The sequence below is a fragment of the Semicossyphus pulcher genome, unplaced genomic scaffold (assembly GCF_022749685.1).
Source record: "Semicossyphus pulcher isolate SPU_LCO1_2020_fin unplaced genomic scaffold, fSemPul1.0.p SCAF_21, whole genome shotgun sequence".
Taxonomy (NCBI): domain Eukaryota; kingdom Metazoa; phylum Chordata; class Actinopteri; order Labriformes; family Labridae; genus Semicossyphus; species Semicossyphus pulcher.
This window is the reverse complement of record NW_027211695.1, coordinates 12,533,475-12,557,625: the sequence shown is the minus strand read 5'-3', so window position 1 is coordinate 12,557,625 and position 24,151 is coordinate 12,533,475. Positions and strand designations below refer to the sequence as shown.

The window sequence follows — 24,151 nt, the reverse complement described above, 5'->3', positions numbered from 1 at the left end:
ACATTTTTAATCCTCATACATTAATGTCAGAGCAGCATGTTACTGATGTAGCTGCAGGAGGTGGAGCTAGTTTGAACTCCTTCCATATAAAGTGTAGTCTAGTGGTTCTCAACCCGAGGGTTCAGGCCCCTCTGAAGGGTCACCAGATAGATCTTAGGGGGGCAGTTGGTTTATTTTAAGATCATTTGACATATTTGGGTCTTAAGCAGTAATTTTACTTAACCCATGTGAGAAGTTCGAAGAGGAAATGACCCCTTTGTTGGAACTGAAAACAACAAAGAGACAATTAAATTGTTTTAAAAGAAGGCCTTATTGGATTTACTGCAGTGAGGATCATTTTTACAATTACAGCCACAATGACCTTCTGTTTTTTATTATTTAAATCCTGTTCTCCTGTTTTCCACAAAGCTGCCTGTATGTTTGACCCCCTTTTTTACTTCTTTAGTATTAAATTAGTCCAAAAAATAAAAAAATAAAAGTTGTTTTCGCCAATCTGATAGATTGAAACACAAACATTTAGCAATCAGGAGAGCAAAACCCTGTGAAAGCATCCATAGAACTCTTCTAACGTCAGCTACTGCTAGTATTCCCCTTTTAGCCCTAATTTTTAGCCTATAGTGTTATGCATTTTGCTAATTAACACCATTAAAAGTATGACGAATTAGCTAATAGCAGTCCCTGTTTGCAGTGCACCCATTGTTATATGGACAACTATCACTGGAGGACTTTGATACTACAGAGATTTTTCTCAGGCTCTGCAGCTCTGAAGTGGATTTACGGGTGTTTATTTGCAATGGACATTAAAGATAATCACACAGTAAAGAATCAAAGTGTGTTTTTAAAAATCACCTCCCCTTCCCTTTTGCAGAAGTAAAACTGATCCGGCTGGGGAGAACCACAAAGCCGTCAAACCTGAATTTCCACTTTACAGGCTCTCGGTGATGACATGACAACATATCCTCTCTTTAGCCACACCCAACCTGACAGGCAAATGTCTTGTAAAACATGAACCTGCTGCTTGTTTTTCAGAGACACGCAGAGCTGTTAGCACCCAGCTAAATACACACATCACTGGACTGAACGTTGAGAGTTTTTCCATGAAGAAGATCGGAAACTGAAGGTGGGCAGAAACACATTTATAAGCAGAATATCAGGACATTTTAAAGAACATTTGTTAACAATTACTATGTGAAGCTTCAAATGTGGAGCAATGATGCTTGTCTTGAGTAAAAGAACTGATATGTTCATGTAATGATTGTCTCTGTGTACAGTGTTGTGGTACTTTTGACACAGCTGAAGAGTTGGAAACTATTTGTTTTGTTTTGTTATTTTATTACCTGTATCACCTGTAAAATAATATCTTTACTTATGGCTAGATGTGTACTTCACCCAAGTGTCTGCGTTAAAACCTACTGCCAGAAACCTTGGCGTAATATTCGATTGTGACCCTACCTTCGAAAAACACATTGAGATAATTGTACAATCCTGCTTTCACCAGTTACGCACCATCTCAAAAACTAAAGCAATATTTACCCAACCAGACCTTGAAAAAATAATCCATGCACTCCTCTCCGGAATCAATCAGAAATCCCTCTCTCTCCTCCAACTAGTCCAGAATGCAGCAGCTAGGCTTCTTACTGGCTTTAACGGACGACATCACATCACCCCAGTCCTGGCTTCTCTGCATTGGCTCCCAGTTACTTTTAGAATTGATTTAAGATTTTACTGATCACTTTTACCATATGAGCCAGTCCGCAGCCTTAGATCCTCAGGTGGGGGCCTTCTGGTCGTTCCAAAGTTGAGGCTTAAAACAAAAGGTGATCCTGCCTTTGCCGTCAGAGCCCCTTGGCTTTGGAGCAACCTGCCTGAGGAGATAAGGCTCGCAAAATCCGTAACATCCTTTAAATCTCTTCTTAAAACTCACTTTTATAGACTTGCTTTTATGTGATGTCGTCTTCTTCTTCTTCTTCTTCTTCTTCTTATTGGCTATTAATTGTCTTTCTAAAAAATGTTTATTCCACTTTATTCTTACTTTTCCATCTTTTATTGCTTTAATTTCCTTTGTGTCATTTTATGGCTTCTATTGCTTTAATCTCCTTTGTTGCTTTAGTGCCTTTACTTCCTTCTACTGCTTCTATTGATCTATTGATCTTTAAATCATGAAGAGCATAGTATCAAACAACCCCCATTATTTTCAGACCATTTGATGAAAAAAAAACATATTTTGAGGGAAAGGATTTCATTTCATTTTCACGCACGTTATCACAAAAGTTTAAAAAGTGCAAAAGTACAAAACTAATCTCTAAAATAAAAAAATGAAAAAGTACAAAAATGTTCTCTGAAATAAAAAAGTGCAAAAGTACAAAAATATTCTCTGAAATAAAAAAGTGCACAAGTACATGAATAACCTCTAAAATCAATAAAACAACCCAAAAAAAAGCATAAAAACTAAAATAATCTCTAAAATTAAAAAGGTGCAACAGTACAAACAAAGCACATAAAACAGTCACTTAATAAATCGATTTTTATTTTACACCAAATTAACACAGTTAAGACACTTTAGATATAGAGCAGGTCTAGACCATGTAAAGAGAGACCAACAGTAAAGAGTGGCATCACCAGATTGTAACAATATATTTACACATACACAGACTGTACAACAGACATGCATATATTCCTCTATGCATGTATGTGATAACATGTATGTCTGTCTATGTGGAGCACTTTGCTGCATGACCTGTCTAACTTTTAAAGCGCATTATAGAAATGTTTAACATTAAACTTGAAATACTTGGAACACACTCAAAACACAGTAAATTCCTTAAATTCTGAATCAAAAAAGAGTCCAAATAAAATGTGCTACGATCAACATCCACAATTTTAGTTAATTGATCTCCAATACTGCTTGACTAAGGAATAGATTGCAAAAAGTACAAAACACGCCTTACCTAGAGGTCGTGGCACAAACTAGAAAAAGTTCATTTGAGACAAATCTTGATTGTTGCAGCGCCACCTTGAGGTCAGTAAGTGTTGTTTTCTGTGCCTGAGTGTAAGGTGGAATCTGACAACCTGCAAACTTCAGTGACTTTTGGTCTGACAGTTATGGCTGCACAAAATGATCATGCTGAGAAAAAGACAGAAAAGAAAGAAGAAGAATGATTCTCACAAATCCAGACATCATAAAGTGCATGTAATATCTGAACAGAATATTTGCATTGGCACGGCAGATGTGCTGGGACATGAGCTCCTCCCTTATCATGCAACCGCACACACTTGGCAGAGTTACACATTTACTTCCTCCCTCTCCTCCCCTCTGTGCCCAGGGTCGTAAGAAGTGTCTTTACGAGAACACAACAATATTCTGATTACTTCCGCGTGTCCAAGGTTCAGGCTGGTGAGCAGAGCAAACACAGCACACAGGTAAGTTTTCCCCTAAAACTGAGATTAAATTCAGATGATTAAGTTTATGTTTTGGACTTTTTAAGTCTGTTGTGTATATCGAAACTAAACATTTCAGTTAGGACAGGCTTTTGTGATTACCTTTACGTTTTTTATCCTCTCGACAGTTTAAGATGCATCAGATGATTAATTTATCGTGTGAAAACTCATGTGAAGACTTTTTGTTCAGGCGAAACTGGAATTTAAGAAATGAAGCCTTAAAGGTTTGAAAAGTTGTGACGGTGAAGACGGATGCAGAAAAAAAAAAACACAAACAGGGAACAAAAAGAGACGACACATTTCCTTCGGTTGATGTATGCAAGTTTCAGTTTCCTGCAGCGAGTAAGAGAGTAACTGCACTTAGTTGAAGTATTTTTCATGCCTATTTCTAAGAGGGAAACATGCAGGACATTTATCTAACAGCTTTAAGTCCCAAGTTAATATTTTTTAAACAAAACATGTAAAAAAATTAAAGAATATGTTGAAAAAGACTCTTTTAAAACATGAAACTACTCATCAATGTGTTTTATTCAGGCTTAGATGAGGTGAATACACATTTTTTTTATGTCTAAGTATTATTACTTTCTGAATACTTCCTGCAGCTCTCATGTTTTCTTTGTGTGTTACCTGTTCAGGTAGACGATGCTGATCGTGTTTGTTCCTCTTGTCTTGACCGTCCTCCTCTCTGAACCGTCTGCCTCTCTGTCATCTTCAGGTAAGAACAGTAACCAACAACACGCCGACGTTTGAATGATCTGTGTGTTAATAATCATGACTGACTGTCAGCAGGGACAGAGACGAGAACAGCATGCCCGACACGGTGGCTCCTGATCGGGCAGAGATGCTTCGCTTTCTACCCTGTGTGGAGCTCCTGGAGCTCTGCTGAGGTAACAAATACGACTTTAAATCATCACACAGAAGATTCATAATAATGTCTTCAGTATGGGTTAATGTGTGTGTGTGTGTGTGTGTGTGTGTGTGTGTGTGTGTGTGTTAGTCTCTGTGCTCTCAGGTAGGAGGTAACTTGGCGTCTCTTCACATACCTGAGGAGAGAGAGTTGGGCCTTCAGCTGCTGAGCACACACACCTCAGTGTGGCTGGGCGGATACCAGGCACAGAAGGTGAGGAGTTCATGTCTGCTCTTGTAGTAATACCAGGAATTTATTTCAACATGTATCTAGATCCTTTACCTAAATAAAAGTAGGTATACCACGCTGTAAAAATACTCCAGTCTTTGCGTTAGTTGTTAGTTTTGTAGTTTAATTTAAAATAAAACAATAATCCTTTCTGACTTTATAAAATATATAAAGTTCTCTTTCTTTTTCTCTCTGAAGAACGGTTCCTGGTTGTGGAGTGACGACTCCCCCTTCAGCAGCAGTAGTTGGACCAATCAGACGCAGGAAGTTAATGGAGAGGGCGGGGCTTGCTTGCAAATGGAACCAAAAAGTAAATATACAAACAAGGAGTTAATTTGTTATCGTAGTTATTAGCTGATCATTACAGGTGGATTAAAAAACCAAAATGTCTAAATCTAAAATATGAAACTTTTTAAATAAACTTTGTGTTTTGTGTTCAGGCGGAGAGCTGCACAGCGCCCCCTGTGGAGAGCTCAGCTTCTACATCTGCTCCACCAGGGTCAGGTATGTAGAAGTCTGAAAACACTGTCAGATAATTAAAGGTTTCAGGACGAGACATTTAAGATCTGTACATGCAAGGAAAAGAAATGCGAGGCCTTGAAGTGAACAAAATAATGTCTTTAATGTTCCAATTTCCCTTAAATCATTAACTATGAAGTGGCAGTGAAATTGTCAAATAATCTCTGTCTTCACTGTTGATGCATTCAGTCTGTTTATCAAACTCAACAACTTTGGAACGATGTTCGAGCACCGCTCAGATGGAGACGGGGGGAATTTGTAGCTGAGATGACAAGGAGTTGCAGAAGTTACCGACGGAGCATAGCATGGCGCTGGAAAGGGGGCGGAGATTAGTGTTTTTGTTCTGAGTTTTGTGTTCCCATCATGCCGATCGGAGCGGAGGCAATTATTACCCAGATCTACTGCAGAGTTTACTTCAGGGACTTTTCCCACATGGAAATTCTGACCAGTCAGAGAGCAGTTTCCTCGCGCGTCAAAACTTTTGGTCCGCTAGTAAAATCTGCCGTGTGAACACAAACCAAACTGGAGGCAAAATGCAACTTTGTAACAACTAAGTCTTTGATTCGGACCAAACAAATGGAGTGTGGAAGGTGTGATAGCGCCCTAACTCAGCCATTCCAGGAAACGCTGTAAAATGCAAATGCAAGAAAATGATACATAAAAGTCCACATCTATCTGAAACAGCTCATGAGTCCTTTTTTAGTATTATCTGTTGATCCCACAGACTGTAGAAAAAGATGGCTGACATGATAGCTTCCTAAAAGTGGAGCCAAACCCTCTCTATCGCCCCCTGCTGACTGGCTGCAGTATAGGTCATAAAGCCCGCCTCCTCCATGTTAAATGTGTGTTTTGGGTAGAGGAAGGGGCGGGACGTCAATACTGCGGCTCCACCAGCCGATCTCTACCGCACACACTTTGGATACAAATAAGCAAGACGGCAGCGCTTGATCCGGGAGGGTTTAGTCTTCACTTTTGTACAACAAGAGGAGGTGGAGATGCGTCGGCCATCTTTATACACAGTGGATCCAAATGTTAATGTCCACTATAATCTTATATTAATCTGAAAATTAAGCGTAAATAATCTCCTCTGTTTATCTTAAGCTCTCAGGGCTTCACCAGTGACAGGAAACCAGTCGAACCAGGTGAGAGTTAACTGCGTGTTTTTTAAAGTAATAGGACTCATAGTGAATAACAATTTGAGGAACATTTTGACACTATTATTTTTTTCTTCTTCTCTCTCAGAAGTCGTCCCCGGTGCGAGTCTGTTCGATGTCGTGTGGAGTTACAGTGACGTGTTGGCGGATGAGATTCTCTGCTCGTCCTCCTTCATTAAGCAGCTCCGGTCTGGTCAGCTGACGCAGCGCTGCTACTCCAGCTTCATCCAGCAGGAGGCGCTCTATCTGCACAGAGTCAGCAGCACACTGGAGGTCAGAGGTCAACTTTAGTAGTTCTTTCTATTTTTTCCTTTTTTTATTTATTTTGTCTGATGTCATGTCTCTTCTAAAAGTTCTTATTTCTTTCTATATCTATATTTCTGTCTTTCTTTTCCGCTCTTTTCTTTCTCTCCCTAACTAATTGTTATTCTTTATCCTCCATGCACTAAAAAAGTTGCTATTGTTGCTGTATTACTAATGTTGTACTAACATACAATGTTTGTCTGCATGGCTTCTGCATCGACACTAGAATGTTTATGTAGTTGCCATTGCTTTTTTCTGACTATTTCTTTTTTTTTTAAATTGGTTACCAATGTTTATTGTGTTACTTTTACTTATTTTGTTTATTTTGTACGGAAAATGACATGCATCCATACATTTCATTTACTCAGTTTTTGTGATAACGAGTCAGTTCCAGTTATTTTCTCAAAATCTTGACTTTTTTATCTCGTTATCTCGAGATAACAAAGCTGGTTTTCCCATTTTAACAGATTAATTCATCTCATTATGTCAAGATAACAAAGCTTGTTATGCTATGCATTTGTTGTTTATTTTATTGTTATAACCTGTCTTGGCAACAAAATAATCAACATAAGTAATGGTAACAAAATACAAACATACAGGTTATAAATACATTGTATTGTTTATTTTGTTACAGATGCTTACTTTATTTCTTTAAATTCAAATTTTTTTCCTAACATCGCTTATTTTGTTGACAAATAACTACAAGGACTAAATAAATAACTACTGACTAAAAGTAATGGTAACAAAATAGACTGAATGAAGAAACAAAATAAGGGACATAAATCTTTTTGTTTATTTGTTGCAATTGCTGATTTTGTTACACAGCTTTTTTTATTTGTCGCTTTTGTTGTTTATTTTTTTCATTAGTTTTTTGTTTATTTTGTCAACAAAAAATGGCCAAAAAATAAAAATAAAAAAACATTATTAAAGGGTATAAATATATATGTTTTTTGTTGTTGTTGTTGTTTTTAACTTTGTTACCATTTTTTATTTTGTTTATTTTGTTACCATTGCTGGATTTTTGGCAACTTTACACCCCCTCAGTTTCATAACACCTTGCTAGCACTGGCACATACTGTATGTAAAAATATTGATAAATATGTGTTTTCCATTTCCTGTAAAACAACTTAAAACTTCCTTCAGTTGTCCACAATCACTAAGTACAAAAAAAAAGCCCCTTCTAAATTTCTAAATGCACTTTTCCACACCTGATAAATGTGCTAAACTTGGGTTAGGTGAGAACAGCGCCTGTGTTTCCTCCTGTGTGATCATAAAATATAAGTGACATGATGTTTGCTCTGGGTCGTTCTGAGGGGAACAGGTGTGTGAGCAGGTGCTGATGTAAGCATCATGTTTCTTCCTGCAGGCTCTGATAACACGTTTACAGGAAGCAGATGACGTGACATCACTGCTGCTGGACACACTGAAACACTACAGCAGCAGAAACCAGGTGAGACTCACACACCTGCTGTGATTATAAAGGTCAACCGAATAAAACCAGATTAAAATACAGTTTGTCATGTAGATAAATCTCTCCCCCTGCAGAGCCTCCTCTCCTCCCCTCCCCCTCCATGGCTCCTCTGGCCCCTGCAGTCTTTCCACTCTGTGGTTCTAGAGGAGCCGGTCTATTTCCTGGTGGCTCTGTCGGCCCGGTCCAGCCTCCAAAGCCTCCTGACCCGGGATCAGGAGCTCAGGTCTGGTAGCGAGCAGGTGTCCGAGTCTAAAACTGAACACCTCTACAAAGAGTGGAGAGAGGAGAGTGTGAAGGAGGCAGCATGGACGCAAAGGTGCACATTAAATATGTTATTTACATGGAGCAAGGCTAGCTGTTTCCCCCTGTTTTCAGTCTTAATGCTAAGCTAAGCTTACAGGCTGCTGGTTTTTGATTAATATTTAGGTATATGAAAGTTGTATCCATCTTCATATTTAACTCTCCAAAAACAAGAGAAAAATCTTTTCTTTTTTTTTTACAGGTAAAGCAGGTTAGGCTGCTATGTTGTGTTGTCCTAATTTGTCGTTTTAACTGTGGGTGTGTGCGTGTGTGTATGTGTGTGAGACAGGTATAAAAAGTTGCTAGAGGAACACAGAGATAAGATGGACGTTTTTAAAGCTGTAAACATCTTCAGACAGCACATGTTGAACCAGAAGAGCTTCTACAAATCTCTGTAAGAACAATTTAAATACGTTAGTCTTTAGGTTGGTCTGTCTGTCAATGAGTGTGTCTAAATGTGTGTTGTACCGCTGCAGAGACTGTGATGTAGAGGACGATAGATGATGAAGAAGAGGAGGATGGAACGCTGATGAAGGTGAGTCAAACACTGTAAAAATATTCAGCTTATAATGTATAAAATCACTCCTCTTAACTGTAAGTAAATTTCTCTATTTGCAGTATTCTTCGAAAGACTGAAACAAACCTCCTCGACACCACTTCAGATCTCTTCTAAAAGGTTCTTTTGTGCTTCAGGAGCCATAGGAGGAATTTCCAAAAAAAAAAAAGGTTTTATTCACAAAAAATGGAGAACAGTTGACAAAATATGCAACAAAAGTTCTAGTCGCATAAATAAGGTAAAGCAAACAGCTTGGGGGGGGGGGGGGCAAACAACCAACCAAATTAATTTTTTTTCAAAGAAATAAAACAATTAGTTTATCAGTGTAAATATTTCATCAATAAAGATAGACAAAAGAAGCAAAAAAAAAGATTAATTGTATTAATCTTCACACAAACTGAAAATGTTTCTGAATAAAATAACAATATTTGCACTACATATAACGTTAATGAAATGCTAACCATGCTAAATAAATAATATGTATTATATGTGAAACAAACATTTTGTGTCATTAGTAATATGTTTAATATTCATGTGTAGTGTGAATGTAATGAGCGAAAGTCAACAAAAAAATATGAAGATAATAAATTATAAAGAAAATTTAGGTGTGTGTTTGACTGCAGACATTTCAATTACATTCAATGAATTAATTTAAATTCATTGACCTTTAACGTGTCTAAGCCAATAAATGTTGACAACTGTTTGAACTGAAAAATTGACGGTAAACGTATTATTCAACTTGTGTTTCAGATTTTCCAGAAATATGAAAAGTTTCCTGCATTTAGTACTTGTACTGTTAATAATTTTAATTTTACTTAATACTAATGTGTATTTTCCAGTGTGGTATTATCCCTTTACCTAACTAAAAGTTCTGAGTTCAGACTGCTGTCTCTGTCTCCCTCTTCAGGCTAAAACAGGTAACTGTGCTCTGTCAAATTTCAAAGTTCCAAAAGTTACTTCTACCACCAATATTAATACATGCTTTATCAAATACACTATGCTAACTTTGAGGTGATAATAAAAATATTATTATTACTGCAAAGACTATTACCAGTACCTTTGATATAAGAATGCCTCCTTTACTCTTTGTGTAATACAACTAGAACTATAGCAGCTACTACAGCTAACAATAGCTTAACTACCACTGTTACTTTAGCTTGACTACTCATTACTTCAACCTTAACTGTACTCATTCATGTATTACTGCTTATACTTACTTTTATTACTACTACCGTTTTTAATGACTTATACTGCTATTATTAATATTAACATTACTCATGATAACACAATTTCTTAATGCCCTTAATACAAGCACAAATATCACTTTAACTACTAATAAAGTTGTATCCATGCTAATACTTCTACCTCTACAAAGTACTACTGCGGATCTGGTGGTCTTGATATAACTCACAAATATGTTACAACTACAATAACCACGACGTATACAACTCCTACTGCTACCACCAATACTTTCACTACCTTTTTATAACGCTCTGTACTCTACTCCTGATACTAGTGTCAATAGTATCTGCTCTACTATTACTGCCAATACACTGTAATTTCTAGCAAGTTAAGTTTACTTAAAAAATGTGGGAAACCCAATTACCTTGGTAAGTAAAAGAACTTAACTGTGTCAAGTCATGTGAAATGATTATGTGTTTAGAATTAACATGCACTATTTGAGTAAGCTGTACTTTTTTTTTTAAAGATGTGAGAACTTAATGTGTCCAAGTACACTGTAAAACCTGATAAGTTAGTTCAACTTAAACCATTTGAGGAACTCTTTTATTTATTGTTACGGTAACTTAAATTAAGTAAACCGTACCCATTCCATTCAGTGTATTGAACGTAAAATGATCAATTAAGTAAGATGAGCTTAATTAAGTAGTTCAGCGTGTAAGATACACTTTTAATACATATACATTCAACACATTCATCTACTGTATTTATAGATTAAAATAAATTAAATAGCTTCCATGTCATGGGACCCAGTGTCCTCAAATCAATGTCAGATGTTAACACTCACTTGGACAAATAAGACACACCTCATTACATTGGATTTAATTGCAACTAATATCTTGTATTCATATTTTTATAGAAAATTGTATGTTTTTTTTTTTTCAATTTTTCTCAACGGACATGCACCGTCATGATCACTATTGTAGCCGCCACCCTTTCAACAATCAACGTTATCGTAGGCTGCTAGCTACCGCACTTCTTAGACTAAATAAGTTAATGTAACTAACTGTAATAAATTACTGCAACTTAAAGTGTTCCAAAAACTGGTATCACTCAAAATGAAGTACCACAATAATCATTTTTGAGTTACTGCCAATTCATAGGGATGAGTTACATCAAATTTCTTTGAGGATTGAGTTAAGTTAACTCACTTCTTTTATTAAGTTAGACTGTTTTACAGTGTACTTCAAAGAATGTGTACTTCCATTACTTCTGATAATATCACTACTACTGCTTTTACCACACATGTTATTAATGACACTACTGACCTAGGCCTTCTACAACTACTTCTGATACTATAAGTACTACTGCTACTCTCAAACTTTGTACTCATATTTGTACTTAAAGCAATATGTCTTCTACTAGTAGCTCTACTATTAAGTTACCTGCCAGTTAAACTACAACAGTACAGCTACTGCTTTATCGCTATAAAATAATGTACCATGTACAGTAGTCTAAAGTACAGAGAACGTCACTGCTTTCTGTTCGCGCTTTCAACTGTAACAAAACTGAATGTACCCGTTGGGTTCAGGCGCGGGTATGGGCGCGTGCGCACGGGTTCACTCGTGTCCTGCCCTTGTGCTATGATCCGGCGCGTGGACAGAGACACACTGCATCTCTCGCTCTCACACACACACACATTCAAACACACACAGAAGGAGAGAGAGAAAAAGAGAGAGAGAGAGAGAGAGGAGGCGGAAACCTCCATCTGCCCTGCTCGGTGACCGACCCGTCATCCTCGGGCTCGGGGAAGAAACGGATCATCTCCTCGGCGTTTCGTCCTCACCGTGAATGAGGAACCTGGAGGAGGAACCGAGGAGGTGACAAAAGAAGGAGAAAAAGGAGGGAATTTATCATGGAGGAGATCTATAGTCTATATATAGGCTATGCCCCGGACTGCACCACCACCACCACCGCCACAGCCGCCGCCACCTGCCCTCCTGGTACCGGTAAGTCACGGAGGAGAGATGGGCTGGTAGAGAATAGTCAGTCCCGGGGCTGGTTAATGTCCGGTTATCGATGCTAACTGACCCGTGAAAATGACTTCAGAGGTCTTGTGAGGTCGGGTTACCGTTCAGCCATGTTGCAGGAGAGCGAGAGGCAGGGAGGGGGGCGCGAGGAGGTGGGGGGTAACGGCTGGGCTCTTGACACCTGCCCTCGTTTCCGGTGACTGGAGGAGGAAAAAAAAACAAAAAAATGTTTAATTTGGCGGTTAAACGGTAGAAAACGGAGCACCGCCATCCCGCACCGGGAAATGACTTTCTGACTCGGTGTGTCGGGGAGTCTGAGTGCCGTTCAGCCATGTTGCAGGGGGGAGGGAGAGATAACTAGCTAACGGCGGGGCTCCGGGGGTTTTGACACCGACCGACACCGAGGGAGAAAGAGAGGGGGGGTTATGGAGAAAACTGGTGCCCGGTCATTTCGGTCCCCTGTGGGATGCGGATGCGGCAGCGGCAGCCCGTACCGTGTCGCCTAGAGACGGAGGCAGGAGGCTGAACGAAACGGGGTCGACGAGGGTAGCGAGTGAACCGAGGAGAAGAAAAGGCTGCCGGTTACGTTAATTTTATTTAATAAAACGCTTGTTTCCCTCAAAAATGTAATATAAATTTTTATTTTTTATTGTAATTTTTTAATTATATTTATTTTATATTCCTGACCATTTCGTTTTATCAATTATTCTTATTCTTATTCAATTTATTAATAAATATTTTACTGGTCTCTTGTAATTATTTGAGGATAATTCTTTACACTCAACCTAGCCAACCTTACTTCTTTAAAATGACATTTTTTATTTCATTTTATTTGTTCATATTTATACATTTTAGTTTTCAGGGATATTCCTCTTCTTAAATAAAATATTAAATAGCATATTTATATTTTAACTTTAATAATTTGATTTTATTGTTGAGTTTTTATTTTTTTATCAATAATTAAATCAATATATTATTATTTTTTTAATTTAATTTTATATTTCCACGGTTTGTTTATTTTTTATCTTATGTCTAATTTAATTTAATTTAAAAAAAATATATTGTTACAGTGTGAGGCTAAAATATTAAAATCTGTGAAAGGGATTAGGAGGTAAATTTGTGTTTTATATTTATATTGTTTGACTCAGTATGTGCTATTATTTATGCAGGAAGCAGTGTTCAGTAATACCAGCTGGCGGCAGGCGGAAGTGCTTATTGATGATTATTGATCATAATTGATGATTGTTTGTCGGAGGGGAAGGTCAGACCAGGAGACGACACAGCAGGGTCCAAAATGATTTATCCCCTTATTACAGGGGTCTTATCCATCCAATAATGAATTCATTCACAAAATTACTTTGTTCATATTCTTCTTCTTCTTCTTCTCTCCATCCTCTCCTCCCTTTCTCTCTCTCTCTATCCTCTGTCCTCGCTTGCCCTTCATCCTTGCTGCTCCTCCTTCTCTCTCAATCCATCTTCTCTCCCCTCTTCACCTCCTTTTCCCTCCCTCCGTCTCTCTCTCTCTCTCTCTCTCTCTTTCAGGTCAATGAGAGGCAGCAACAGCTCAGTCCGAACAGAAAATCTTCCCTCTCCGGTTTCTCCTTCACCTCGATCGCCCCTTTTTTTTCTCTCTCTCTACCATGTTCTCCTCACTTCCATATGTTAACAAACACAGTCGTCTTATTTTAGCATCACTGCCTTCCTCCTCCTCCTCCTCCTCCTCCTCTTCCTTCTCTCCTGCCCTCCTCTCTTCTGAGTTTTGACTCCCTCTCCCTTAACACACACACACACACACCGGAAAATGAAGCGTGGGTCGAGTGTGTTGCAGCCTCCCTCTGATGCAGCCAAACGACACACACTCCCTGCAAGCCCACACACAAACACACACTCTGGTGGTGGCGAGGTTCGGTCGCTGAGTGTGCCCGACGCACACGTAGCAGACACGCACGCTGAGCGCACAGCAGACGCACACGCCACAGGTTCGAGTCCCTTCCCAGCAGCCACCTCTCTCTTCAGCCCTGATGTCAGCACCAAGATGGCGTCTGACCTCCTCATCAGGCTCTCAGGTAGCAATATCATCTTGTTTAACTGTCTAAGGACTGTACATGTTATTGATAAACCATACATGTTAATTTACACATTAATTCACAATAAAATGGAGATTAATTGATTGATTATATGACCAAAAATTATATTTTTATGATGACCTTTGGAGGTTAATAATAATATTTATAATTATACAACCCTGTAACTTTGTGGCAACAGTTTACAGAACAACACAAGCACCATATAAAAATGGTTTCCCAGTTTGTTGGAGGCACAGAGGCCAACAAGCTTTAAAATTAAATATCAGCATCGGCCCCAAATGAACATTTTTGCTGATAAGACGGTGCATTAATTTATCCTTGCAGCCATGCAATCAATGAACTATCCTCATGACCTTATGCCATTAACTACCGTAGGCTACATGCAACACTAAAGATGTTTCATAAATATGAACGTTCTTACATGTAACCTGTGATGAAATAGTTTTCTAATGTTGCCCAGGGAATCTTACAATTTGCATTGTATTATATGTCTCCTTCTACCTGTGGCCCATCACAATAAGAGAAAACATGATAATAGCATGTTAATTTCAAAGATCTTCTGATACCATGTTAACCTTCCTGATCCTGATACCTGGACTGGAGTTTTTGCTGATACCAAGAACCTCCTTGATACCAGTTTAAAAAAAAAAAGCCTCTCAGTCTTTCCGCCTCTGCCTGAAATTACTCAGCTGTGTCCCTTTAAGAAACCCCGCCCCTACAAGCTCGCTTTCTTCTGATTGGCCAGCTCGCCAAAGCCTGCTGACGCTACACTTTGTGACATCACAAAGTGAAACCTGACGTTTACAGCAGCCTGCAGACTGAGCTGAGAAGCCTGGGGATTACTCCAACATAGTTTTACCTACAGATTTGAAACTTCACCCACGTTTAGTGTGGACATCCAACATTGTAACATTATATATAAGTCTTAAAATGTGAAACAGCATAAACCCCCCATTTAAATAACTTAATTCTCTCCGCTTGCACTGCACTGTTGTTGCATGTTATCATTGTTGCATGTTATCGTCACACGTGATGGTATCAGATCGGTGCATTGACTGGTGTACTTATCAGAACAACTCGGGCTAATTCCACTACAAGAGAGACTCAATGGTCTCTGAAATTAGGTGGAAAAAATCTGTGCATATATCAGTATCTGCTGCTAAACAAAAGTTTCTCAGTTGTAGTTACAACTTGGACTTGCTTTTAATCTGAATAGATTAAATTTGGCATTAATACCCAAAAGCAGTGTTAGACTTATTAATGCTCTTGTAGCTGAACGGGAGCAAATCATCAGGTGTTCAATAAGCCTTGGGTGTCCACACACTTTTGGCTGTATAGTTTGTAAACCTTTGCTCTAATGGTGGGTTCAGTGCAGTTATCAGGCTGTAATACGACCTCTACTCTAATCTATTTACACTTAACATGAATCAAATCTCTCTCTTCAGAGGCCACCCAGAAGGCCCAAGTGCATCCTGGGAGGCGAGCGGAGGCGGAGCCTCAGAGGCGGGATGCCCTGCCGGAGGTGCGCGGTGGGCAGCAGGATGAGCCGGGCCTCGCTCTCTCACCGGACGGCCCCGGAGCGAGTCCTGAACCGCCATCACTCTCACACACACCTGATGGCAACGCTGCTACTGACACACTGGCTTCAGACATGCTGAGGAAGCTGGCAGGTACAGCTAACTCTATCAACAACTATTCTTTTAAACTTCTTTTCTTAATGTTGGTTATATTGTCTGGTACCTTCAGAAGGTTATAATAGTGTAAAGCTTTCTGTCCAATCACAGAGCGGCAGGAAGTGAACATCCATAGTGTGAGGGTGAAAGAAGAAGAAGAGCCGATGGAAGTCGACACGTTGGTCCTCCATGATCGACCAATCTCAAAAGAGATGATCTTAGCTTCCCCGATGACGAGCCACCAACTCTTCAGCATAAAAACGGAGGACCACAGTTTCAGTGGCAACAAGATGGAAGAGCAGTTGCACCCAGGAGCCAAAATGGCCGACCAGTGTCTCCATGGCCTTAAAATAGAGAACACGTTTTATAAAGGCTCTAAAACAGCAGACAGCCTCGTCTCTGGAGCCAGCACGTTTCAGTATAGAGTGAAAATGGAAGATCATGGCGTCGCTGGAACCAAAATGGAGGACAGGCTTCTATCTGGAGCCAAGATGGAGGACCAGCATCTCCTCAAAGCAAAAACTGCAGAGCGACCTCTTTCTGCAGCCAAGATGAGCAACAAGTTTCTCTCTGGAGTGAAGGTGGAGAACCAGCTCCTCTTTGGAACCAAAATGGAGAACCGGCTTCTTCCTGGAGCCAAGATGGCAGACCATGTTTTCTCAGAAGCAAAAACAGAGGAGCAGCTCTTCTTTGGAGCCAAGATGGAAGAACAGTTCACCTCTGGAGCCAAGATGGCCGACCAGTGCCTCAGAGCCGTGCTGTGGCAGGACATGTCGGTGAACCTGGCCTCCACGCTGCTTCACCAGCTCTCAGGTAACACAAACACACTCATTTTATATTCTCATTTGATGATAAGCCCGGGGATAATGTTGATGTTCCAAACGGCCCCAACCTTGATACCTTGTCCTCAGGCTAAGACTGGCAATCTGGCAATTCTTGCAAATGCCAGTTTGTGGACCGCAAAAGGAACCATCACCATACTTGCCATCCACATCCCACTTAGTGTTATAAAAACCCAATCCCCAAAATGTCAGAATGGCTACCTATAATGTTCTGCAGGTGTAGTGGTACCAACTGTCTTCAGCCTTGTCCACAGGGTCCCTGACCGGTTCAGACAAAAAGCTAAGATGTTAGCTAGTTTCTTGGAGTTTAGTAGTGTTCTCACGACTTAAGAACTGGATGCATATCTTATTCTCTACTTCCTTTGTTGAAAGCTAACAAGCTCCATTTGAGGGCAGCAGCAGAAGATTCAAGTTGAAGTTTCAAAGTAACAGGCATTTTATTCCAAAATTGTGTCACCTTTCTTCACTGTCCTTCCACTGAAGCTAATCATGGAAGCACAAAACGGGAACCTTTGGAAGATACCCACTTGATTTTTCTCAGGTGTTAAAGCGTCATAATGACGTCAGATAAAGTTCAGACATTCGAGGCATGTTTGGAAGGTAGTTTAAGGTCCCATATGAAACGGAGGAATGATTGCAAAGAGCAAAACCTGCAGCAGAAAAAAATTTGCTGTAAAATTCCACTTAATGTAAGATCAACTGAACTATGGTCTGTGTTTCTGCAGAGAGGGTCAGTAAATCCAACAGTCAGCTGGTGGAGAGGATGACTCCGCCCCTCAGAAGCAGGTAACATTTCACTTCCTGGTGTCAATCAGTAACTGTGTCTGAACTCAGCAGCTGCATCCTTGTATTTGAAGGGCAATTGCGTAACAGCGGCGCGTCGAGGGCCGTCCCATTTCAAAGGCTCCTTCAGATGCAGCCAACAAATGCATCCACCTTTTCCCGGGCCACAAGGATCCATCAGGTCACACTTTCAATGCCCAACGTATCCTGAGATTCATTGCGTGCCAATTCAAACAAGATGGCGGAGTCTCAAGTGGCCGAGGAATACACTTTAAATGTAAACGTTTTTGGATTCAACTCAATCAAATAGATAGAGATACAAATGTAAAAAAAAAATGAAAGTGATCTTGTTACATGACGTTAGCGTTAGCTAGTTAGTCAGCTAGCTACCTGTTGCTAGGCGACTGGAGAGGCGTTGGGACGCAAGGGTAAAGGCGGGAACAGCTGGTGACGCAAACAGGAAATCCTCTGTAGACCAGACCGTCTCATTTCAGTTCGGCCTTAACGTCTACACAGGCTACGAATGACTCATCCTCTGTAGGCCGCGTCCTTCGAAGGGTGCAGCCCATGAATTTAGACACAGCTAGTGATGTCATTTAAACACGTTGACCTCTGACACTAAATGCATACATGACTGTATGTGTTTACCTTTCTTTAGTCCTGTTCTGAAGGTGAATGTGGACCCACTCCGCTCCTCCCCGCTCTTGAGCTCCCAGGGACCCCCTCATGGTAATATACAGCACACACACATGCACACACTGATACATTAGGGCACTGAGTATCTAAATAAACAGCATCATAGTGTTTAGATGAAAACAGCAGCACTGAGAGGAATCAGCTGCTCCTGCTCTGCTTGAGGAGGCGTAGATCTCTGAATGTTGATCAGCGTCTCCTGGGAGAGTTCTGTGATCGCACACTGAGTCAGCTGATCACTGATCTGTTCTCACTGTAATATGTATTAATAAGGAGTGACGCTGTCAGTCAGAGCGGAGGGACTGAAGGTCAATGATCCAGTTAAATAGCAGGGCGTGATGTCATGCTACTGTGGGCGAGAGCAGCTGTTTTAGAGCCAGATAACAACTCTGCAACGGGATCTGATCAATTATTAATCATTTAGATTAAAAGTTGGTCCATTAATGGTGTTTCTTGGGTCATGTTCCTGCTGTGGTTAAACGTAACTTAGAACATTTTAAGGTACTTCACATATGTCCCTCACAGTCTTCTGTCAGACGGCGGGGGAGGGGTCTCACGAGGCAGGACATGACGTGCGCTGCGGTTCCTGCAGCGTCGGCCCTCCCAGCCTCCTGAATCTCTTCATCTCTCCGCTCTGCAGACATCTTTGCTCTTGTCTTGTAAATGATCCTTCTTGGGTCGCTCTTCTGGTTTCACACAAGTCACATGATATAAACGTCATCACCCTGCCCACTCACTCGCGGTGAATGTTTCTGACTGTTACCTGCTGCATTCACAAAATCGGCTCAGCCTGACCTCTTGTAGACATTTTACTAAGAGGCTGGCAGGAAATTTGAGGTGAAAAAGTCGTCTGTTTGCGTTCAGACATACAGCCCAATAAGGAGCCTGTGATTGACTTTATCGATCAAATAACTTCCTGGAAAAGTTACAAATAAAGTTAAAAAAAAACAACGGCCGGGAAACACTTCAAAATAAAAGCATTGTGTACAAATGAGGGGAGTCAGAAATCCAGAGCGGGCTTTTACTTTGAAACAGAATACCGGAAGTGTTGACCTACTTTACTCTCCATGCCTGTGACTTTTTACTACAGCAGGAGACGTTAATATTGCTGTCAGAGATCAACAGGACTCACCTGATGCGATACTAGGAGTAGACCTAGTCTTGTTTGCTTTATTGCCAGAGCAGTCTTGTAAATTTCTTCTGTCTAAATCAAGCTTGACTGCACGGTTTATAAAACACAAGAAGCTACCTAACATTCAGTGTGTTGTTTCAGGAACAGGAGTTTAAAAACCAGTACCAGCAGTTTAATAAAACTCTGACACAGGAATTTACAGTTGAAAATAATTACCTCATAAATTACTCCAACTTTCAACCGGAGGATTGCGAGGCGTTTCACCTTAGAAAGTAATCTATCTGAACGAAAGCTTGCATGTATGTGGAGCCCCATCCTGATTGACTACAGGCTCCTTCAGATGAGTTTTATTTTAGATCGACTGCACTGACATTCCTGAATAAACACATTTGGGGAATGTGTGCATGATTTAAATGCTGCGTTACTGTCATGATTATTACTTTTTAATGATTGTATTTACTGTTTTTGTCTGTGTGTTATGGATTAATGCTGTCACCAGATTTCCCCTTTGGGTTTAAAATAAAGACGGTGCTGCTGTAAACTGACTAAACACAAACACTCACAGTCTACAGTCACTGAGAAATGTATGAATAATAACCTCCAGAGGGACGCATCATTAGAAGATTTTTCAGCGCAAAGAAGAAAAAAATGAAAACATGGAAGCAGAAGATTCATTTCATGAATTGCTAAACAGAATAACAAAAAGTGTCTTTTTGTTTTTTTTCTCACAGAAACCAAAACCAGCCTCAGCAGAGCTCAAACCACAGGTTGCTCTTACTTCTACAGGTAACACACACTTTTGTACAACTACCTTTATTGACATATTTTACTCCCAGGTCTCTGAACCCAAACTGAATTCTGACTTAACTTTAAAACCATTAAACAGGCTGTTAAAGAAGAGATAACCCATAAATTGTCCCACTTTGCAAAAATGTCCTCACAAGGTTTAAAAGTCACATAGGTCCCCATAAAGATAGAAGAACAAAAACCCTCTGTATCCATAAGAGGACCTTACCTGACGAAGAGGACTCCCTGGACTTATCCCAAACCTATTTCTGTTAAAGAAGTGAGGATACGCATATTGTCTCCACTTTGCAAAAATGTCCTCGCAAGGTGTAAAACTCACATAGGTAACCACAAAGATAGAAGAACAAAAACACACTTAAAATGCTGAATGATATTGCCTCTGAGATATACTTTAAAAGTTTTAGATTAGTAAAGTAGAAATACTCAAGTAAAGTACAAGCATCCCAAATTTGTAGTTCTTGAGTAAATGTACTTAGTTCCTGTCCACACACACATATTTTTAATACTAAACATATGAGGACCCTATTAGACAAAGATGACTCATTGGACTCTGATCCCAAACCTTTTTCTAACATAACTATAAAACCATAAAACAGGCTGTTAAAGAAGTGAGGAGCCACAAATCGTCCCCACTTTGCAGAAATGTCCTCATAAGGTGTAAATCTCACATAGGTCCCCACAAAGATATAAGAACAAAAACACTCCAAAGCCTTTTTTACACTGCGGTTCCGCCTCAGTGCCGTAACGAGGCTCCGTCCTCATGCCACCTTTGTCATTCTATATTAGACCACGCAGGGCCGGCGTAAAGCTACCCCAGTGTGTGTTTTTAAATACCGTTTTGGCGTTACGGAAGCAAAACATGCCGGCTCTGCAGTTTACACAGACGCCGTTTCGCCTCTGTTACACCTCTGTTACGCCTCTGTTACCATCTCCGATGCCGGTGCCATGTGATGTCCATCACCGACAGTAACATATATTTAACGTTCCCTGCAGGTGTCACGTGTGTGGGTTCGAGACAGATGGGCGTGCCCTCTTCCAGAGCCACATGACTGAACATCGTCAATGGGAGCATGGCTCCTTCTCGCTGCACTGCTGCGTGTGCGACCACTCGACCAATCAGGAGGCAGAGATGAGGGCTCACATTAACACACACATACACGGGAGCACAGGAGTCAGCGGAGAGATGAGGTGGGCTCAAATCAAATATGTTTGTGTGATCATTTGAGCTAAAACAGATATTTTATTTAATTTTCTGAAAAGTGTTGTTTTCTATAGCTTGGATACGGATTCCTTCAGATTGATTTTAAAAAGCTGTAATCAATTAAAAGCATTTACTGAGTGATGTAATTGATTATAAAGACCACTGACAGAAAAAATAATTAAATAATTTAGATTCATTTTTCAAGAATTAAGTTATTAAATTCAAATGAAGTTATTAGTTAAGATTTTTTTTATGTTTTAAGAAAAAAGTAATTTAGAGAAAAAAGTGATTTTTTGGGAGAGTGAATCTTTAGTTATGACGTTTTTGTTATAATATTATAACTTGTGTTTATGAAATTTTCCTTAAAAATTGAAACAACTTTTCTTTCCTTTCCTCAGATGATGTTATTTTTGTTTTTCTTTCTTTATCTTGAAAATATTACAACTTGATTCTCAAACCATGATTATTTTCATTTTTCATTTTTCATTGTCTTTTTTTTATTTTATCCCAAAAGTTTTACAATTTAAATTTCACAATATTGTTTTTCTTTACAGTGTTTTTTTCTTTATTCTGTAAATCATAATTTCTTTTTGAAGTATTTGGACATTTTACCATAAAATCAAGACTTTTATTAAAAAATAAAACTTAATTCTCACCATACTACTTTTTTTTTTTTTTTTTTTTTTTTACTCTCTAGAGCACAACATTTTATAGTAAATAAATTAACTTGTCAATGCTCTTTGGTCAAGAAATTCTGTCATGACGACATAGTTTTCACTTAACCTCTAAAATATATTTGGAATTTTATGAAGCTCCACACCGCTGCACATGAGAGAGTGGAGTGTTTTTAAATTGATTTAACTGCAACAGAGCGATACTTCTGCCACTTGTTCTATGGTTTAAAGATCTAACTGAGCAGATCATGTCAACTTCTGGATTCAAACTCTCACAGGTTTATTTTACCTCCTTTAAATTCATATCAAATTATGATTTAAGGTTATAACAGGAAGGTTTGAACCATTACCTTCAGGTGCTTAGTCTCTCAAAATAAGATATATGTTATATTTAACAGGTTGTGTTGAATCTGTAGGACCGGGCAGGTGCAGCAGCTCTGAATGTGTGTGTGTGTGTGTGTGTTTTATTGTTGGTATGTGATAGAATGTGTGTGTGTGCTTCTTCAACTTCACTTTCTCTGTGAGTGTTTATGTGTGTGTTATTAACCCGTCCTTCCCCTCCTGACTCCCAGATGTCCCATCACACCTCCTGCCGCCGCATCCGGCATCGCTCCGTCAGTTGCTGTGGCAACCCAGCCAGAGAATAGCACCTCAGAGCATCGCTGCCGCATCTGCCAGAGGTCGTTTCCAGGGCAACAGGAGCTGCTGGTTCACTTCCAGGGTCATCGCCAAGGCAACCAGTACCGGTGCGACCGGTGCGGCCACCTGACGCGGACAGCCAACAAGCTGGTGGAGCACGTGCGTGTGCACACGGGCGAGCGGCCGTTCACCTGTGACCTTTGCCCCTACAGCGCCAAGAGACGGGACAGTCTGCGGCTGCACTGCAAGGTCAAACACCCCGCAGACGTGCACACACACCGCTCCTACGTGCACGGAGACAATCAGCGAGCACACAAACACCTGCAGCGGCTGCACACAATGCCGCACACACACACTGCTGCTCCCTCCTCCACCTCCTCCTCCTCTTCTCTTCCTCCTCTTCATCCCTCACTCTCTGACCGCGCAGGCTGGAGGGATCTGTCTCCTCTCCTCCCCATCACGACACTCATTACTTTGAAACCACGCTCTCCTTCAACCTCCTCCTCCTCCTCCTCGTCTTCCTCCAACAAACACTCCTTCCTCGGTTACCTTGGTCTGAAGACTTCTTTGTAAATGCTTTTTTTTCTCCTCTCCTCTCCTAGCCCCTTTTCCTCTCCTCTTCTCTCCCCATTATCCTCCTCTCCTCTCTTTTATTATCTCCTTGTCTCCTCTCCTTTCCATTTCTACTTTTACCTCTCCTTTCCTTCTCTCCGTCTCCTCTCCCCAATTCCTCTCCTCTCTCCTCTTCTTTTCTCTCTCCTCCACTCCTTGTTATCTTCCTCTCCTCATTTCTCTTCCTTTCTTCTCCCGTCCTTTCCTCTCCTCCTCTTCTTTTATTTATTTTTACCTCCTCCCTTCTTTTCCCCTGGTCTTATTTCCCCTCTTCTCCTCTCCTTGTTTCCTTTCCTCTTGTTCATGTTTCCTCTTTTGCCTCCTTTCATCTCTCCTCCTTTTTTCTTCTTTTCTCCTCTCCTCATCTCTCACCTACTCTATTTGTTTCATTTTCTATTCTCCTGCTGTTTCCTTTCATCACCTTCTTGTCTACTCTCCTTGTTTTCTATCCTCCTCTTTTCAACCCTGCCTTTGTCTTCTCTTCCTTCTCTGTCCTTCTCTCCTCTTTATCTCTACTGGTTCCCTCTTCTGTTCTTCTATACTCTCTCCCACCTCTTCTTTTCTCTCCTCCTCCTGTCCTCCCCCTCCTCCCCATCTTCTATCCATCCGGTGGACTTTTAAAGTGATGGATGTAAAGCTCTGTAATGTATCGAGGTACTGTCACTCAGCACTATGTATGAGAATGTCAATCAGCTCCTGTTATGCTAAATGCACTGAAAACTCACAGTTAAGGAACGTTTTGAATTTATTCGACTTTTGCATCATGCTCGTGGTTTTTGCTGCATTCCTGCCTGCTTTTAGCGCCTCATATAATCACTGAACTCTTAGCTATTTAACCTGTGACATATTTATTGCCTGTCTCTCTTGTCCTTCAGAAACCTGAACCTAAAAATCCTCCTCGTATTTTAAACATCGTACACGCA

The 24,151-nt window shown here is 40.2% G+C and overlaps 1 protein-coding gene across 2 annotated transcripts; it reads left to right on the top strand.

Annotated features, from left to right (window-relative positions):
- Positions 1-1,008: 1,008 nt before the first annotated feature.
- LOC138600931 (uncharacterized) lies at positions 1,009-9,875 on the top strand. 2 transcript variants are annotated; one of them, XM_069672487.1, is made up of 14 exons: positions 1,009-1,120; positions 3,324-3,420; positions 4,074-4,153; positions 4,228-4,325; positions 4,436-4,558; positions 4,772-4,883; positions 5,014-5,077; positions 6,194-6,234; positions 6,335-6,519; positions 7,916-7,999; positions 8,095-8,336; positions 8,610-8,714; positions 8,797-8,855; positions 8,939-9,875. In XM_069672487.1, the coding sequence occupies exons 3-13, from the start codon at positions 4,081-4,083 to the stop codon at positions 8,822-8,824; spliced, it is 1,155 nt and encodes a 384-aa protein (XP_069528588.1). In that variant the 5' UTR covers positions 1,009-1,120; positions 3,324-3,420; positions 4,074-4,080; the 3' UTR covers positions 8,825-8,855; positions 8,939-9,875. The 2 variants fall into 2 exon arrangements, with proteins under 2 accessions (XP_069528588.1, XP_069528587.1); XM_069672486.1 differs by having other exon boundaries at positions 4,225-4,325.
- The last annotated feature ends 14,276 nt before the right edge of the window (positions 9,876-24,151 follow it).

Excerpts from the sequence above, each read along its gene's own strand:
- LOC138600931 (XM_069672486.1), top strand. The coding sequence starts at position 4,081 with ATGCTGATCGTGTTTGTTCCTCTTGTCTTGACCGTCCTCCTCTCTGAA. Across the intron at positions 4,559-4,771 it reads GCGGATACCAGGCACAGAAG|AACGGTTCCTGGTTGTGGAG; the intron begins GTGAGGAGTTCA and ends TTCTCTCTGAAG. Across the intron at positions 8,000-8,094 it reads ACTACAGCAGCAGAAACCAG|AGCCTCCTCTCCTCCCCTCC; the intron begins GTGAGACTCACA and ends CTCCCCCTGCAG.